Source organism: Suricata suricatta, chromosome 9 (genome assembly GCF_006229205.1).
Source record: "Suricata suricatta isolate VVHF042 chromosome 9, meerkat_22Aug2017_6uvM2_HiC, whole genome shotgun sequence".
Taxonomy (NCBI): Eukaryota; Metazoa; Chordata; class Mammalia; order Carnivora; family Herpestidae; genus Suricata; species Suricata suricatta.
In genome coordinates, this window is record NC_043708.1 from 94,610,506 (window position 1) to 94,629,549 (window position 19,044).

At 34.9% G+C, this 19,044-nt stretch overlaps 1 protein-coding gene across 1 annotated transcript in view; it reads left to right on the plus strand.

Annotated features, from left to right (window-relative positions):
* The window catches only part of TEX9 (testis expressed 9), a 60,666-nt gene that overhangs the window by 3,978 nt on the left and 37,644 nt on the right, over positions 1-19,044 (plus strand). The window contains exons 3-9 of the mRNA XM_029952422.1: positions 4,083-4,146; positions 5,722-5,798; positions 11,056-11,101; positions 11,880-11,962; positions 13,733-13,911; positions 17,084-17,166; positions 17,798-17,971. Of these exons, the coding sequence (XP_029808282.1) occupies positions 4,083-4,146; positions 5,722-5,798; positions 11,056-11,101; positions 11,880-11,962; positions 13,733-13,911; positions 17,084-17,166; positions 17,798-17,971 (706 nt within the window). The remainder of the gene's footprint in view (positions 1-4,082; positions 4,147-5,721; positions 5,799-11,055; positions 11,102-11,879; positions 11,963-13,732; positions 13,912-17,083; positions 17,167-17,797; positions 17,972-19,044) is intronic.

Sequence of the window (19,044 nt, forward strand, 5' to 3'; positions counted from 1 at the left end):
AAAAAAAAGAATGATTAATCTACTGAAGGCAAAGCATGCTGGCACCAGCTTTAAAAATAAAATTCCTGTATTAAAAAAAAAATAAAGTAGAGAAGTTAAAAAAGTAAATAAATATTTTTTATGATTTTCATAGTGATTATTTAGTTTTTTAGTTCCCAGGCATATAGATTGTTTGCTTGCTTTATTATTATTATTTTAAAATTTGTTTAATTGCAGTATGATCAGAGAATTACTTATTAATGATTTTTAAAAATGTATTGAAACTTACTTATGAACAGGTACATGGTCAGTTTTTGTAAATGTTTATGTATTCTCTGATAGAAAATATATTTACTATTTGTTGATTAATCTCTCAGCTCAAGCTGATTGATTTGGCTATCCATAATATCAGTAGCCTCACCATATTTTTTTCCTTGCTAGCTCTGTTGATTCCTGTTAGAAGTGTATTGAAATCAACTATAACTATAGTTCAAAAAATGTTTCATATAATTGTGTTCATTTTTTTGCTTAGACACTATATCATTTGATTAACTTAAATCTTCCAGATGAAATGAATTATTCCTTTCATTATTAGTGACATTTTTTTATTCCTTTATTTTCAAGCTTTTTATATCACTTAGCTTTAAAAACATTGTTTTTATATCCTGTCTGATCATTTCTGTCTCTGATAAGTGAATTTATTTACATTATTGTGTTATTAATTTGAAATTGTTTGGGCCATTTTATTTTTTGTATTTTCTCTTCACTATCCCTTTGATCTTTTCATCTTCTGTTGGATTGAACTTTCTGTTATGTCTCTATTTTTCTTTTTCTGATTTGGAAAGACCTTAAAATGCTTTAATTTGGTTTTCCCCTGTGTGTCAAATTAGATAATACTTTAGTTCCTCTTAGTTTTGAATACTCCTACTCTCCAGGTTATCATTAATGTTATTTTTATGTTCTGTACTAATTTAGATTTATCATCATGTTTTCCAATTTTTTCCTCGTTGTGACTTTTTTTCTAGGTTCATCTTCCTCCTTCCTGAAGTGTAGACCTCATTACTTCTTTCTTAGTCTCCAGTCTTTACTGAAAATTTTGTTACATTTATTCTTCTATGGCTGTTTAGCTGGACAGAGAATTCTAAATGGTCAGTTTTCTTACTCCTCAATCCATTGAAGATAACACTTAATTGTCCATTGGAATCTTGAGATGTTGGTAGGCAATCTATTGTCAGCTTTTTCAAACATTATGCTGGTAGACTATTTTTTTTCTTAAATAATTGCTTCGATAATTTAAAGATTATCTTTGTCTTTGAAGTTCTGTAATTTCACTATGAAATAACATAGTGTCATTTCATATGACAAGTATACCAGTGTGGGCTTGTTTTCTTTTTTCTGTTTTTTTTTTTTTTTTTTAAGATTTAAAATCATTTCTGCCCCCAGTGCAGGGCTCAAACCCACAACCCTGAGATCAAGAGTTGTATACCCTGCTGACTGAGCCAGCCAGGTGCCCCTGTTTTCTTAATTCTACTTGAGATCCATATCTTTGTTCAGTACTAGAAAATTCTCAATATTCGAGTATTAATGTTCCCTCCTCTGGGATTTTCTTCTGTAACTTCTAGGTAGATGTACTTCTGTCTTTGTCAGTCTCTCTTCAATGCATGTTAACCTTTCTTTTGTATTTTTATCTTTTTGTTTCTCTTTATCTCCTTTTAGGTGAATTTTTTCTTATCTGTCTTCTAATTCATTTCCTCTCTAGTTCATTTTATTGTTTCCTGTTGCAAATGAGTTTTTAAGGACTGTGGTTTTTATTAACATAATTTATACTTGGTTCTTTTCTAAATTCAGTGTTCTTTTGTTAAAAAAATACTAAGTCTTGCCTATTAGTTTCTATTCCTGATTTTTTGGGAGTGGACAATTGAAAAATACTGATTTAAAATACTTAAAAATAGATTTTAGATTTAGATTTTTAGATTTAGATAATCTAGTTATTACAGAATTGTGTTGTGTCTGCTGTTACTCTGTCTTGGTAATTTCTTTATGTAATTTGTTACCTTTGTGAGGTTACTTTTTACCAGGGTTTGCTTTCTGAGAGAGCTCCATATGTTCTACACGAATAAATGTCCTTATAGGTTGATTTCACATTTACCTTTCCTTGGTTATCAGAGTTTTCACTGGTTTTGGTGCACCTTTCTATACTATAATATGGCACAGGGTCCCCCACACCGTCTGGGTCAGATGAATTTGCTTTGACCACTCACAAGAGAATCTTATCCACCCGTGGCTCCAGTTTCATTTCCGTTCACCTAAGGTTATGGCTGGTGTTTTTATGGTCTGTGTTTCACAGATGTAGTCCTTCATGACTCCCACACATGCATCAGTTTTTAGCTGTTAGACTGTTTTGGGCTCTGTTCCTGTTTACTGTTCTCACTTTGAGTTACTGCTTTATTTTTAGTGCCAGCGTATTTCCCTTGCCTGAGTTGGAGCTTAGCAATATTTCCTTCATTACATTTTCTCCAGCATGTTCATTTGGACATTTATGGTTTGGAGCAGAATAGTGGTCTAAGCTTTTATAGTTCTGATGATTGTTAAGAAAATGTAAAAAAACAAGCAATGGCATCTTAAATGCAACTTTAAGTTTTTATTAGTTATTTTTCTTTAAAAATTTTTTTAAAATGTTTATTTACTTTTGAGAGAGAGAGAGAGAGACACACAGAGAGAGAGAGAGAGAGAGAGACAGTGCAAGTGGAGGAGAGGCATAGAGAGAACGAGGTGCAGAAACTGAAGCAGGCTCCAGGCTCTGAGCTGTCAGCATTTAGGACTTGAACCCATGAACTGTGAGATCATGACCTGAGCCAAAGTCGGAGGCTTAAGCAACTGAGCCACCCAGGCACTCCTAATTATTTTTCTTTTGATTAGCTGATCCTAAATATAAAAATATTGCTTACAACATAAGACTGTTTTAAGAAGGGATAAGGGCTTTAGTATTACTTTTTTCTTCTTCTTTTTTTTTTTTTTTTTTACCGGAGGTGGGGATTGTCTGAATTTTGTTTCTTTTGAATCACACATCTAAGAAAAACAATAACATATCTCATTTTAAAAATTGCTTAACATATTCCCTTCATGTACTTTCAAAAGAGCCTCGATGGTCTAGAAATGTGACCTATGAGTAAAATTAAAAAGTCACATGCTTTTGAATATAATTATTTTAGTGTTAACTTTTAAAAGTGTAAAGGAGTCTTTAACAGTAGGAACAGTTTAGTACATTATGTTAAGTGCAACTCAATAGAATTGTGTAGCCATTAAAAAGAAAGAATTGTGTAGCCATTTAAGGCATGAATATAAAGATTACTTGGGGATACACATTCCTTCTATGCTGTTACAGGAAAACATAGTATGAAATTGTGTGTATAGATGAAAACTAGAAGGGAATAGGAAAAATAAAAACAACTGGATGATGGTGGTAGGATTATGAGCACTTTTTTCTTTAAGAACAGATTCCTTCAGTGGTACTGCCATTCTTGCCATTCTTCCAATGGGACCAAATAGTATTTCTGTTCTTGGTTAGAGTCCAGGTAGATGGGGTGAGGTGGGGGGGGGGTGGCAAGTGGAGGCCAAAACAGCTGCCTTTATTTCTGCAGCTGATACTGAAGTATGTAGCTGAGGTGTGAGCTACATCAGGTCTGCTCACTAAACCCAGATTGACCTCCCCAGTTGCAGCAACACCCCAGACTGAAGCAGGCTTCTCCCCGACCCTGCCCTATTCCCGTCCCTAGTTGGAATTGATCCCAAGAAGATGGAGAGCGAAACTGAGTTGAACCCACTCAGTTTATTCTACCCAAATAAATCATTCCACCTGAAGTGAGGGCCAGAAAGAGGCCAGATGTCACTGTAAGAATTTATACCACAAAAGATGAGTTGTGGTAATCATGAGGAATTGGAGGTAAAAGTTCTAATAGTAATGATAGTTTTAGGATAAAAATGTGTATATATTTTAGCATTTTTTTTGATTAGCTGAAATGTAGTTACTGAAATTTAATTACTTTTATTTTTGTTTGAATTTTCAGTATATCCCTAATATTAAATTATTTTTCTGCCTTTAGGCGTTTAAATGCAGAATTGGAGGCAAAAACAGCTGATCTGGTTCGACAAGCTGAGGAAGTAATAGTAAGTAGATATGCAATTATTACTAATTTCATGTGAGCGCTAGATTTTTAAAAACTTTTTTAAAGTGCCCCAAACAGAAATTTTTAGTTCAGTGACTTATCCTAGAATGAGCACGAATATATGAGTAGGTGTATGTATATATATATGAAAATATATGTTTTTGATATTCACCCATTTTCAAAAGGCCATTGAAAAAGTATTTCTCTTTGATGGTCCAGTCATCTAATTAGTAAGAACATTCGTATGTAGTAATCTTTCCCACTACTTTAAAATTAATGTTTGAGGGTAGATGTATAGAATTAATTTCCAGAACATGGGCTCTGGAAAAAAGTTAAATAAAGGATAACCATCATCACTGATACTCAGATGGTAATTTGCTTCTTAAATTCTGCAGTTGGATGTAACTCAGATTCTTAGGGCTAGACTGTAGTCAGATTTATAGTTATAGAAAATTTAGTGAAGTTTTATCATTAGACAATGTAAGCATATTTTCCCCATTCTGACTGCCAAATTGGTTATTCCTACTGTAGGCAGCTCCTCATGCATCAGCATTCCCATTATTTATTCCTTAGAGGAATAAAATAGCTGCTTTCGAACTTTTTTCCGTTTTTACTCTACTTATATATTGTCTTTTAAATTCTCACCTCATCCCCCTTAGAGGGGTAGTGAAAAATAGGGAATAATTTGTTTGAATGCCTTATACAGTCCATCATTATTGATTTTTGAAAGCTTTTTGTTAGTTTTGAAATAAATATATGTATACCATATACACACACACACACACACACACACACCCCACATTCTTTTTAGCTAACATATTTAGATAATGGTTACAGATTTGCTAGTGTCATTTGTAATTAAATATTTTACTAAAAATGAATTTTTATGATACCTTTTAGTTTTTGCCTGGTTCTAAAGAGCAGGAAAAAAACAAACCATGTTATAGGAGAATGAGGGATTCATTGCTTCAAGAACCCTCTAATGAGGACAGTCTACCATACCCTGAAAAAGAGTAAAGTAGAAGTTCAGGAAGGGCTGGGAAAGGAGAGAGGACATTGCTGCCCCACGGAAGCTAATGGATACAGCTTTTGCTGCATTGAATTTTTCCTTACTCACTTTCATTTCTTGATATATCATTACAAAAAATTTTACTCTTAGTACTTTAGTACTTCATTTTCTTCTTAACATTGAAGCTTTTCCTGATTTGAGACAAGTTTTTCTACCTATTAAGCAGATTTATGTTCTGCTTAGGCTCATTTCCTATGAACCTAATTTTCTTTGTATATTATGCAAGGTGGAAGAGTCTAATGTAGTGGGGAAGCAGGAGTTGGATAAGATCAGATGAGGCATTGATAGGTTTTCACCTTAGAATTGACTTTCTTAATCCAAAATGAATGAAAGGTGAAACTGCATTGTTCCAAACCTTATATTCATACTGTAACATTTAAAATTCTGTGCCTGGATTCCATGGAAACTATGAAGAACTCTGAAATGATTAATGATCAGAAAGGCACTTGACCATATCCTGGTTTTGTGGTTTTTGTTTATATGACTTATCTTTACTCATGTATCTAGCGAGATCAGCAAGATCAATTGAGGCCTGTTTCAACAGAAATTAAATCATATGAAGAAGAAAAGGATTGCAATTTAAAGTAAGTTAAATTCTCAACACCATTTTTTTTGGTGATCTATGTGGATCTTTTATTATGTAAGATCTTTTTACATGTAAGTATTGGAAATTTATAATTTGAAGAATGTAATGCATAATATACTAATAAAATGGGGGCATATATCAGCCAGACACAATGTAAACCCTTTACCTAGTTTTTCTCATTTAATTATCAGAGCACTGTTTTGAAATAAATGTTATTGTCCTCATTTTAAAAATGAGGAAACTAGAGCTTAGCAAAATTCGGGAGCTTGCCCAAGAATATATAGATAATATGTGACTTCACTGAGATGCAACCACAGTTAGTAAGATTTCTGAACCTGTTCTTACATACTAAACTTTTTTTTAAAATTGCATAAGAAAATTAGGTAAAAATAAATAAATTAGTAAAAGTAAAATATATTAGATCTTTTTTCCCTTGAATATCACGTGAGCTTCAGGCATGTCAAAATAAAATAAGGAACCACCAAGTATTGAGGAATAAATTTAATAGGAAACATAAAGGATCTATGTGAATAAAACTATAAAATCTTAGAGCTGAGGCAATAGGTCACCCAACATCCTAAGTTTCTTGCCATGAGCAAAAGTCTGATTATTCTCTTTGAAGCCAACAGATAGGAGCTGGTTTTGAACCTCCAGCTGACTCTCTCTTCTGTGATCAATGAAAATCCAGTTGATGAAACCTCCCAGCCTGGTCTCCCAGGTCTCTGGGTGATCATGTGGAACTTAGGGGAGTTCCCTCTCTGCTGCTACTTTGTGTTTAGCCATTGAAATTTGGGGGTTCATATCGTAGTTTATCCTAATTAATACAGTAATTGGTATTGAGAATCAGGTGCCCTGTGACAAAATCTCGGAAAGTGTGGTTTTAGCATTTTAGCTTTGTAGTTAGGTGGTCGTCAGTAAGGAAACTGATTCTGGAGGCTGGAAAGATAGAGAAGTTGTATTAAGTGTAGCAGCAGTGCATTTAGTAAAACTGCCACCATTGCTAAATTGGAAGGCAGAAAAGGTGTCAAATGAACTTGTGCTGTAGGGGGAGAGGTTGGAAAACAGACCATTAGTAGTATGTGCAGTTACTATTGGCTGTATGCTTCCCACACTGAATGATCTTGGCACTTTTGTCAAAAATCAGCTCAACAGAGACACATGGTTTTGTTGTTGGACTCTGAATTCTACTCCATTGACCTCTTTATCTTTTCTTATGCCTGAACCACACTGTGTTGATTACCCTTAGTTTGTAGAACCAGCTGCTTTTTGACCCAAAAAATTATGAGATATAATTGAGAAATTCTTTGAGGAACAAAAGTCTATTAAAGCTCATCCTTGAAGTAAAAATCAAACTAAAGATGTGCTCTTCATGCTGTTGATAAAACTTTACAGTGGATTAAGATTCTTTGGGGCAAGGTTCATTTAGAATGACACCTAGTGAAACTTTCCAATTGGATAAAATGGCTCAGGACAAAGATCTAACTAAAGCTCTAGTTACCCCACAGAAGTCTGACGACCTCAAAGTAAGCCATTTTTAAAGTGGGGGAGTGAGAAAGGAGGGTGAGGTATTCAGTGTAAAGAAATATAGTCTTGGAAAGAATTGTGGGAGTAATGGCACGCAGAACTAACTGGAATCAAATAGGTGTGAAATCCACTAGTTTTTGAGGGGGTTGTATTGGCAAAGAAACTTTGAGTGATAGACTAAAACTGTTGATGACTGTTGGAATCTTAAGACAGCTGTGCGTCATCCCAATCTTCAGAGATGAAGAAGCAGGCTGTGAGAACAGCACAGCCCGAAGAAGGTATAATGTCTAAACACCTTAGAGGATTTAGAAACAAAAAAGAAATGTGTTATTTAAGCGGTAGTAAACGCGTAAATGATTTGGCTCATTCTTGAAGTATTTAGACATCATTCATTTACTCAAAAATACTGCATATGATCCAGCAATTCCCCTCTAGCTGTTTACCCAAGAGAAATGAGGACACATATCCAAACAAAACAGTTATGTGAATGTTTATAGCAGTTTTATTCATAATTGCAAAAACTGGGAACAACTCAAATACCTACAAGTAGTGAACAGGTAGGATAAGCAAATTATGGTATGTCCATGCAATGGAATACTACTTGGCAGTAAAAAGCAATAAACTATTGATGCAGTAATAACATAGAAGCTAAGTGAAAGAAGCTAGACTAAAATATATGTATGCTATATGATTCCATTTTTTCAAGTTTTAATTTAAATTCCAGTTAGTTAAAATACAGTATAATATGTTTCAGGTGTACAATATAGTGATTCAACACTGTCACATAGCACCCTGTGCTCATCATGACAAGTGCACTCCTTAATCCCCATCACCTATTTCACCCATCCCCCCACCATTCACCTCCCGTCTGGTAACCATCAGTTTGTTCTCTGCAGTTAAAAGTCTGTTTTCTGGTCTGCATCTCTCTTTTTTTTTAAACCCCTATGTTCCACTTATTTGACATTCTGGAAATGGTTTCACTATGGAGACAGAATCTGATTAGTGGTTGTATGTCTCAGCGGGGAGGGAATTAACTATAAAGCACAAGGGAACTTTTGGGAGTGATGGAAACATTCTTTATCTTGGTTGTTGTGGTACTTATATGATCATAAAGTTTATTAAAAATTATGGAGCTGTGTACCTAAAAAGAGTATATTTTACTGTATATCAGTAAATTTTTCTGAAAAAAATATTTTTTGGACACCATCCATGCCAAGTTTAGCTACTGGTGATAGTGATACCAGACCAAGTCCTGCTTCAAAGGGTTAATGCTTAGTGCATTTTAATTTTTTTAATAAAATTTTTTCCATAAAATTATTTTATATTACCATTTGTCATACACACATGAAATGATGTATCTTTATTAAATGTAATGCTTTCTGATATTTTATGGAAGATGATGCTATCAAATCCAAAATTTGGATTACAGAGATGAGACCTGGCTTTTATCAAGTAAACAAAACGATTGCAATGATGGTAATGACTGCTAATCCCTAGTTTCTGTTGAAGCAAGTGAGACTGATTTTACAAGCATAAAAATAAATCTGTTGGTTTTCTTTCACTAAATTTTCCTTAAGTGCAAAGTGGTGATGACACCTCTGTTTACCTGGGTCAGGTGGCTTTTTATAAAAATACTACTGTTTAAACAATTGGCTTTTATCATGTGAAACATGTTGCTTGACTGTTACTTGGGAATAGCTGAAGATGGGAGGTAGTTCTATAAAGAGACCATCCATTTTAGCTTGGACAATAATTCTTCTAAATGATTATGGTCAGGCAGTATATATTATTACAGGTCTTCAACATCCAAGGTTACTCTGCCAAACAATACCATTGGAAAACCAGGATTTAACTTCCTAATAGTATAGCATACATATCCTCAGTCTGTTGGAAGCAAATCATTTCAGTCATGTTACATAAAAACCTTTCATGGGGACATGTAATAGAAGTAAGTAGGATCCTGTGTTTTATTTCATTTTTCACGGAAATACACTAACAAAGTAATATCACTCAGCGAAACCTGAGGGAGACCAATAACTGCTAAATGTCTTTTGTCTGATATTGTGTATTAGGAGGGGCAATGGAAAATGCAAAAATGTAAAGAAATGCAAATATTAATGTGATATGAAGGCCTTTGAAGAGGACAGTCGAAATTTTGTATAAATTTTGGTAGCATTTTAATGTCATATGTGAGAATGATTCTTAATTTGTAATTTTAAGCTATTTTGAAAGACTTTTATTCTTAGCAGAGCTATTTCTGTTACTTTAAGAGGTTGTACATAATATATATCTAAGTATATTTTTGTTTTTAATATTGAAATAACCTAAGTGGTTATAACTACTAGTTTAGTGGTGGCATCTGATAGAAAGTAATTTATTTTTATGTCCTAATTCTAGTTATGAGTTCTCAGGGGATATGATGGAGTGTTGTGTTTTTAAATGTTTTATTTATTTATTTTGAGAGAGAGAGAGAGACAGAGACAGAGACAGAGACAGCATAAGCAGGGGAAGGGCACAGAGAGAGGGAGGGAGAGAATCCCAATCAGGCTCCACACAGTCAGTGCAGAGCTGAACGCAGAGCTCCATCCCATGAACCATGAGATCATGACCTGAGCTGAAATCAAAGTAGGACACTTTAACAACTGAGCCATCCAGCACCTCTGTTTTGTGTTTTAATAGCAATAATAGAAATATTAATACATGTAATGGGGATGATCTAGACAATTGATCAGAGGTAGGCAGACTCTTTCTGTAAAGCGCCAGATGATAAATATTTTGTATTTGTTGGCTTTACAGTCTTTGTCACAACTACTCAACTTTGCTGTTGTATTGTGAAAACAGCCATAGATAATGTGTGAATGAGTGGATGTGGATGCATTCAGCCCATGGGTCAGAGAGTGCAACCCATAAACATTCTTTGTCTTAAATAAAAACATATTTTGAAAACTGTGCATAAAAATGAGTTGTAACTTGTATTTTAAAGGTACATATTTCCAGTAATTAAGTCAGTCACAGGAATGTAATATACAGCACAGGGAATATAGTCACTAGTATTATAACAACTTTGTCTGGTGACAGATAGTAACTAGACCTATCGTGGAGATCATCTTGTAATGTATAAAAATATTGAATCACTATGATGCACACCTGAAACAAATAGGCTGTTGTATGTCAATTAAAAAAGAATGTGAAGTTAAAATGTTTAAAAGATGAGTTGTATTTTAGATTCATGTATTAAGCGAATATTTATTTGTTGACAGTGTAAGAACCTAATGCCACATCCTAGGCCTAGAGCAGTGAACTAGGCAGACTTGATTCATACCTTCATGGATTTCACAGTGTAATGGGAAAAAGAGACACTGACCAAGTATTTAAATACATTAAACAAATGATAACATTGGCTAGGCTCACACTAAAAAGCCTTGTGGTGGATAAGTTGGTAAAATAGATAATCTCTGTGTGTAGTCACTACTTATGGTTTTAATTTGTTAAAGTTTGTGCTTCATTTTCCTACAAAAATACTGGTGTTACAGTTTATGTTCTCAAAGGTGAATTATTTAACCAAAGCACTTTTATTATGTTAATAAATTAATGTGCATTACTAGAATTACAGCAAAGTCTACTTGGTAATTGTTTGTTTTCCCTTTCAGATATAATTAGTGTTGAGTTGTATTGTGTCTCAGCTTAGTATCATCTATTATTAATGTATAATGTTTATTTTTGGTCTGTAGAGGTCTGTTGTCTGAAGGGATAGTTCATCTACATTCAGAAACTAAGGTATGAAATTGAACTTGTTGTAAATGTAATTATGTTGTGTAGAATTTGGGTTATTTTTTTAGACTTTTCTTAGAACAAAACAGAGGAGTATGACTTTACAGAAATAGAATATAAGCCTTGATACTTAAAAGAGAGGCCTTCATGAAGTGTTGCTTATAAAATCAGCTGAATCCTTTTTTGTCTCATTATTTCACTGAACAATTTGGATATATATTGGAAAAAATTCTGAGTAAAATGAATCTGTAACCTAAGGAGTTTGTTTTCCCTCTGAAGCTCAAATTCACTAGATATACCACCTGAAAATGAGAAGTACTTATATACAAAGAGGCAGTTTTAAAGGTTTATTCATTCACTTAATATTTGCAGTGTACAGATCACTATTGCAGGTGCTAGGCCTATTGAGATCTACAGGCTCCCTCCCCATGGGGATCCAGGCCAAGGGAACAGCATATGTGAAGGCCTATCTGGGGAATAATCAGTGAGGAGAACTCAATTCTGTGAGTCATAATGTCCAGTTTAATGTTCCACTAGCCAGCTACATATCCTTGACGTTATGGGACTCATTTTCCTCATCTTTGAACTTGTTGGTGCTCGTGATACCTAGGTCTTTCCCAGCTCTGCAGTTCTGGGATTCTTTAAAATACAATTTGACCAATTCCATGAAAATAGCAATTCTTCTGTGTAGTAAACTAGCAGTAAATTCTTCTGTGTATTACAAAATTGCTTTCCAGGACAAGTGATTAGAATCTAATTAATCAATAACTTAAATTCTTTGTAGCCAAAGACCAAAAATATTGATGCAGTGAACAAGATTGAAAACAAACTACACTCTGCAAATAAAGGAAGGAAAACAAATTCAAGGTATTACTTTCTTTTTTTAGTTTTATGATTCATAGTACCATCATTTTAATTATTAAGCTCTTTCTGTTTCTCCAGATCTTTTTGTACCTGGCACAGTATATATCTTATCTACATTCAGTAATTTAAAACATTATCTACTCAGAAATGTCTTGCAGCAGTTACTGAAAGTTTTACATTGTTCTTTTAAGCAAAATCACCACATTTCAAATTTTTAAATGTTATTTTTAGTGAGATATTTTCTTAGAATTAAGACTGGAACATAGATGTCTTTCTTTGCCCAGTTTTCTCAGATTGGTCTACTTTTTCGAGCTTTTATAGGACACCATACATTATTGCGTATGTTGACCTACAGAATTTTTTGGAAGACTCTACATAAGACTATAGTATCATTATATTTAAATTCTATTGTTTTTGGCGAGAAAGAATTCAAGACTGTTCTTAGTATTTTAAGCTTGAAAAGGGGATCCAGGAAGCTCTCTAGGATAGGAGACCTTCTGGAAAAGGAAGGTCACACCTACAATGGGGTATACCTACCAGTTTCTTATTCACAGTAAATTATTAAGTGTCCATTACTTACCCATGCTGATAATTGCATTATAATCCTGGAAAAGCCTTTGTTAAGAGTAGTCTTTTTTAGTAGGTTAAATAACTTTGTTTTTTGAATAAATGAAAAAATACAGTGAAGGGATAAGGAAGAGAGAATAAGTCTAAAATAGATTTGGTAGGGGCACCTGGGTAGCTCAGTGGTTGAGGGTCCAAATTGGTTTTGGCTTAGGTTATGATTTCACAGTTCATAGGATCGAGCCCCATGTTGAGCTCTGCACTGACAGCGTGGAGACAGTTTGGGATATTCTCTCTCTCTCTCTCTCTCTCTCTCTCTCTCTCTCTCTCTCTCTCTCTCTCTCTGTGCCTCCCCAGCTCTCATTCATGCTCTTTTTCTCTCAAATAAACTTTAATATAAATAAATTGATAGAAGAAAAGAGAACTTAATACTGCATACATCAGCACATACATACATACGTAACTGGTTATCTTACTTTCAGACTTCAAAACTACTTTTTAAAGAAAAGGTGGTTTTTCTCAATAGAATTCTGAAGTTTGTGCTTATGTATTAAAAGTAAGTTAGGCTTTTTAAATTAAATAAAAAGTTAAAAATAAGGATTTGGAATCATAAACTTGATGGGTTAGGTCTGGCCCATTCCTCAATACCTTTACTAATGACTTTTATTTCATATTTCTTCTCTTGTTGAGAAAATCAAATCCAATTTTTTGGTTGACTTTGATTCTGGTTAGAATGTGTTTCTTTAGGTGGAAAAAAAAAGAGTTGATTTTGATTGAGATAATAAATGTTCACTCTAATTCTTAAGTACTCTTCTCAGTGTTTGCAGAATTATGACTAGATGCAGTATCACTTTATATAGTTCTTCAGCAGCATGTAAGTTAAAAGCCACAGTCTGGATCTGACTTGGGAGGCCAAGTTCACCACTCTAAGTTTTGTTGTTTACTTGGTTGGAGGCAATGTGTAGACAAACTGGTGTCATAAGTCTTCTCTAGCTCTGTGGCTGTGCGATTCATAAAGATTGAAAGTCAGCTAATTTATAATATTATCCTTGGAAATATCGGTTGTAGGTCTCATCATAAATTTAAAATTAATAACCTTTAATTAATAATTTTGATCTGCTTTATTTGGATAAAAATATTTCCTTTGTATATTGACATTGTATATAATAAATAATGAGTATGTATATGTGTGTGTGTGTTTATTTATAGTATAAAGTTGAAATACTTTGATGTACAGACAGCCAATGATGTTGCCATTCCAGAGGATTTCTCAGACTTTTCTCTTGCTAAAACAATTAGTAAAATTGAAGGGCAACTGGAGGAAGAAGGCTTACCTGATTGTGTCACTGATGATATTTTTTGTGGTGTTAGTAATGATATTGGAATAGGTAAGTTTTCTTTTGTTGATTTTTATCCTTATATCACAGTTACTTAGGTATTTGGGAACTATTTTTTTGCATTTAAAAATGTATTGTGTTACCTTGCATTTTTTTCAGAATCATCTAGTGGGACATGATATAGGAGGAATGAGTGGAATTATAGGTGAAATAAAATTGGTTATGAGTCAATTGTTGAAGACAGATGGTGGGAAAGTGGTTTTTCATTGACACTGTCTTTCTACTTTTATATAGGTTTACCATTTTCCGTTATAAAAAGTAAAAATAAAAGAGACTAAAGGGTTTTGGTTTCATTGACCACTTTTCAACTAAGGTAAAATGCCCCATAGCTAATCATTAAAACATTAAAATAATTTTTCTTTCATTGATTGTTACTGTATTCTACTTATGGCATGTTAAAAGGATAAATGAGGGACACCTGGGTGGTTTAGTCGGTTGAACATACAACTTAGACTTAGGTCATGGTCTCATACCCTGTGAGTTTGAACCCCACATCAGGCTCTGTGCTGACAGCTCGGAGCCTGGAGCCTGCTTCAGATTCTGTGTGTCTCTCTCTCTGCCCCTGCCCTGCTCACACTCTGTCTCTCTCAAAAATAAGTGAACATTAAAAATTTTAGAAAAAAGAATAACTGGATCATTTATGTGGCATTAGTTAAAATAATCAAATTAGTTTTCTAATAATGTAATTTTCTTTCTTAAAACTCTGCCTATCACTTTGAAAAATAATACTTAGTTTAGATCCTTGAGGAGTCATGCTAAGTGAAATAAGTCAGCGGAGAAGGACAGATACCATATGTTGTCACTCATAGGTCTAACAGGAGAAACCTAATAGGAGACCATGGGAAGGAGAAGGAGGAGGGGAAAGAGTTGGGGAGAGGGAGGGAGGCAAATCATGAGAGACTTTTGAATGCTGAGCACAAACTGAGGGCTGAAGGGGGGGAAGAATGGGGGTGATGGTCATGGAGGGGGCACTTGTGGGGAAGAGCACTGGGTGTTATATGGAAACCAACTTGGTAATAAACTATTAATAAAAAAAGTTTAGATCCTCTAAAAACATTATCAGTAATGCCTCTAGAACTGTTGAGTTTATGAGGCTCCACCTATGCTGTTGTAAACATAAGACAATTGAGTGTAGGTGAACAGAGTTAATACTGAACTATAATTCCATAAGTTCAGGCAAACCACTTGGCCTCTCTGTAATCTTAATTTCAAAATTTAGCAGTTTATATTAGATAGTCATAAGGTTATCTCTAAAATTCTCTAATTCTGTGAAAAGTATAAGTTATATGTATAATGATTATTGTGCTTCATGGTAGTCAGTCATAAATGAGGAGGAATTCATTTATGAATTTATTATATTTACTGGCTAGTAAATCTAAGATTGTCAGAAGAGAGGATAAATGAAACAGGAAGTTGCCTTTATGTCTTTGTCAAGATGCCTTCAAGGACACACTGGTCATATGTTGGCTGTTTTTCAGTACATAGTCACCCATGCCCCCATTAGAATATTCCTGCTCCGAGACACACAGAACCAGTACAGACTACCTTAAATTGCTACTTTGTTTTGCCACTTTGCGTTCCCTTTCTGGAATTTTTGGCCCAGGTATCTCCGCTTTTGGGGGAGTTTTTCTTTTATTCTCTTATTTCTCTTATGTGCCTAGAAAGGGTATCTTATAGGCAAGAGGAAAAGATAAGAAAGTAGTTTAGTAGCACATACTGCTTTATAAGACTGAAGTCAGAGGGAGATGGGGACGGGAGGTTAATGCTGTGGCCTGCAGAGAGGAGAGCGCTCTGCTCCTTGCTGACACCGGTTAGTTGGGGAGAGGAAGAGATGGACAAAGCCATGCTCTCCCATTCTTCCTCCTTTCCCCTTAGAGAGCAGCTACTGCAGACTTCACATTTTCAAATTTATCATTTGCCTTCTCTCCTGTGCTAACCTGAAGTGACATGAGAGGCTTGAGGCTGGAGAGATTTAGGTGGGTTAGAGCCTGTCATTGTTAATCAGGTGCTTGGTAACAGTGGAAGAAGAACTTTGGGGGCACCTGGGTGGCTCAGTCTGTTAGACTTCAGACTCCTGATCTTGGCTCAGGTCATGATCTCACAGTTTGGGAGCTCTAGCCCCACACTGTCAGCACAGACCTGCTTGGAATTCTCTCTCACTTTCTTTCTCTCTCACTTTCTTCCTCTCTCCCTGCACCTCCCCAGCCCACAGGTGTGTTCACTCTCACACTTGCGCGCTCTCTCTTTCTCAAATAAACTTAAAAAAAAAAAAAAAGAATAGCTTTGGAAGAGGGAGTATATGAAGAGATTTTGTGAGTTCTGAGGGATATATTTTAATGATTTCTTAAAGATAATTCAGGTTGTTTACTCAAGATAAGATCCATGAAGGCAAAGCTTGTTTTATTCCCTATTATGCCTGGAACATTGTAGAGACTTAATGTATATTTTTTGAATGATTGAATAAATTATGGAGTGGGTTCTGATTTCAGTTTTCGCTTTGCTTGTACAGGCCTAGAAACATCAAAGATTTACAGCTGATATCATTGAATAAAGAACTTTAGGTAGCAATGAAATACTTTGCAAAGGCGGATCTTAGGGTTTGTGGGGAAAAGCTTCAGCAGTAGGTGTTAGTGTATTTCTTTGCTTCACAGGCACATAGACGACATTTTAACTTCCATGAAATTGGAATATGTGCTACAGTCAGTGGTATTTTATAATCACAGTGGCTAAGATTGAAGTTGAGTTTTGCTCCAGTGGTTTTGTGTGTGTTTCTGCCAAACACTTGGGGATGTTACCAACCTGAAACCACTTTAAATACCTTTGACTAAGGTATTTTCTGTCACCTTGGTAAAGATGAATTCAGTCTGCAAACAATGTGAATACTGGCTTGTGGTTCAGACTCTCAGGAGAGGTTTTGGGTTTTTTTCCCCTCTTTATTCAGTTCCAGTATTGAAATGTGAACAGTTCCCATATGTTGGGTAGTTTTCTTTTTCCTTTACCTTGATAGCATGGGTATTCAGTGTCTATAATGTTCTCCAACAGGGATCTCCTGATAAACTCCCCATTTTGAGCAGTCTTTTTCCTCATAATATAATGGTCTATCTGAACTAATGGCATCCTAGACTCACTGACCGACAATAAATGTAATTATTTAAATCCACAGAAGCACAGAACAGATTTCTAAAGGCCAAACTCCGTGTTATGCAAGAGGAATTGGATAATGTTGTATATGAATGCAATAAAAAGGTACGTTTTTAAACCTTTCAAAATAAATGCTCTATATTTAAAGATTTTTTAACGTGTGTTTATTTTTGAGAGAGAGAGTGAGCAAACACAAGTGGGGCAGGGACAGAGAAAGAGGGGGACAGAAGTTCCAAAGTAGATTCCATGTGCTGACATCAGAGAGCCTGATGCGGGGCTCAAACTCACAAACTGTGAGATTATGACTTGAGCTGAAGTCAGATCTTTGACTGAGCCACTCAGGCGTCCCTATATTTAAAGGTATTTTAGGAGTGGTTTCAATTATTTTTAATATATATATTTATTGAGATACAAGTTATAGTTAATTTTTGAATTAAAATTGTATGTAAATACTGAACTTTATTCTGAGATGTTGAATTTTCACCAAGTGAAAGAATTTTAAATACTTGTTAGCAGTTAGAATTTTCTGTATAAGATTTACAAATAGAAGCTATTAATGACAAATAAAACATCTGACTTCTATTTTTGAAGATGAGAATGGAATGCAATTTGTTATTCTCTTTAAAATGGATATAAATGTTTCATTAAAAATCAGGAAGCTCTTTTTGTTTTCTACTTTGTTTTGATACCAAATCTTGCGTATTTTTTCACATAATCTATAATTTTATAACTATAGGAAAATGAAATTCAGGATTTAAAGTCTCAAATAAAAAACTTTGAAGAAGATTGTATGAGACAGCAGCGAACAATTAATTTGCAACAGTCTCAAGCAGAAAAATATAAAACTCTTTTTGAGGAGCTAACCAAAAAATGTGATGGATTACAGCAACAGCTGTCTTCAGTAGAAAAGGTAAAAATTTTGCTATTTTTCCTGACCTAAAGTGAAATACGCTAGAAAACATTAAAGTTACATGTTTGTATAGACATCACTTTTGATGGATCAGTTATTTTGTTAGTATTTACTAAAAAGTCTTCCACCATATGTAGGAGAATATTAATAGCTTTATTGAGATACAATTCACACACAGTACAAACCACCCTTTTAAATTAAAAAAAATTTTTTTTAACGTTTATTTTGGAGAGTGAGATAGAGCACGAGCCAGGGGAAGGGCAGAGAGAGAGCAACACAGAATCCAAAACTGACTCCAGGCTCCGCCGAGGTGTCAGCAAGAGCCCACACGAGACTTGAACTCACTAGCTATGAGATCATGGTCTGAGCTGAAGTTGGATACTTAACTGACTGAGCCACCCAGGTACCCCCAAATCACCCTTTTAAAGTATACAATTCAGTGGCTTTCTTTAAAGTTTCTTTTTTGAGAGAGACAGTGTGTGAGGGACAGAGAGAGGGGGAGAGAGAGATCCCTACGCAGGCTCTGCATTGTCAGCACAGAGCCCAATGTGGGGCTCAAACTCATGAACCAAGAGTCAGATGCTTAACTGACTGAGCCACCAGGCACCCCCAGTTTAGTGGCTTTTAATGTATTCACGGAATTGTGCAACTATCACCATGATCAATTTTAGAACATTATCATTTAAATGAACATTTTAATTTAAATCCAAGTTAGTTACCATATAGTATATTATAATACTGATTTCAGGAGTAGAATTTAATGATTCATCAGTTACCTATAACTCCCAATGCTTTGTCCTAGCAAGTGCCCTCCTTAACGCCCATCTCTTACTTAGCCCTCCCCCCCTCCTCTAGTAACCCTCAGTTTGTTCCCTGTATTTAAGAGTCTCTTAGGATTTGAGACTATAGATGCTGGCGAGGGTGTGGAGAGACGGGCACCCTCCTACACTGTTGGTGGGAATGTAAACTGGTGCAGCCACTCTGGAAAACAGTGTGGAGGGTCCTCAAAAAACTATCCATAGAACTCCCCTATGACCCAGCAATAGCACTGCTAGGGATTTACCCAAGGGATA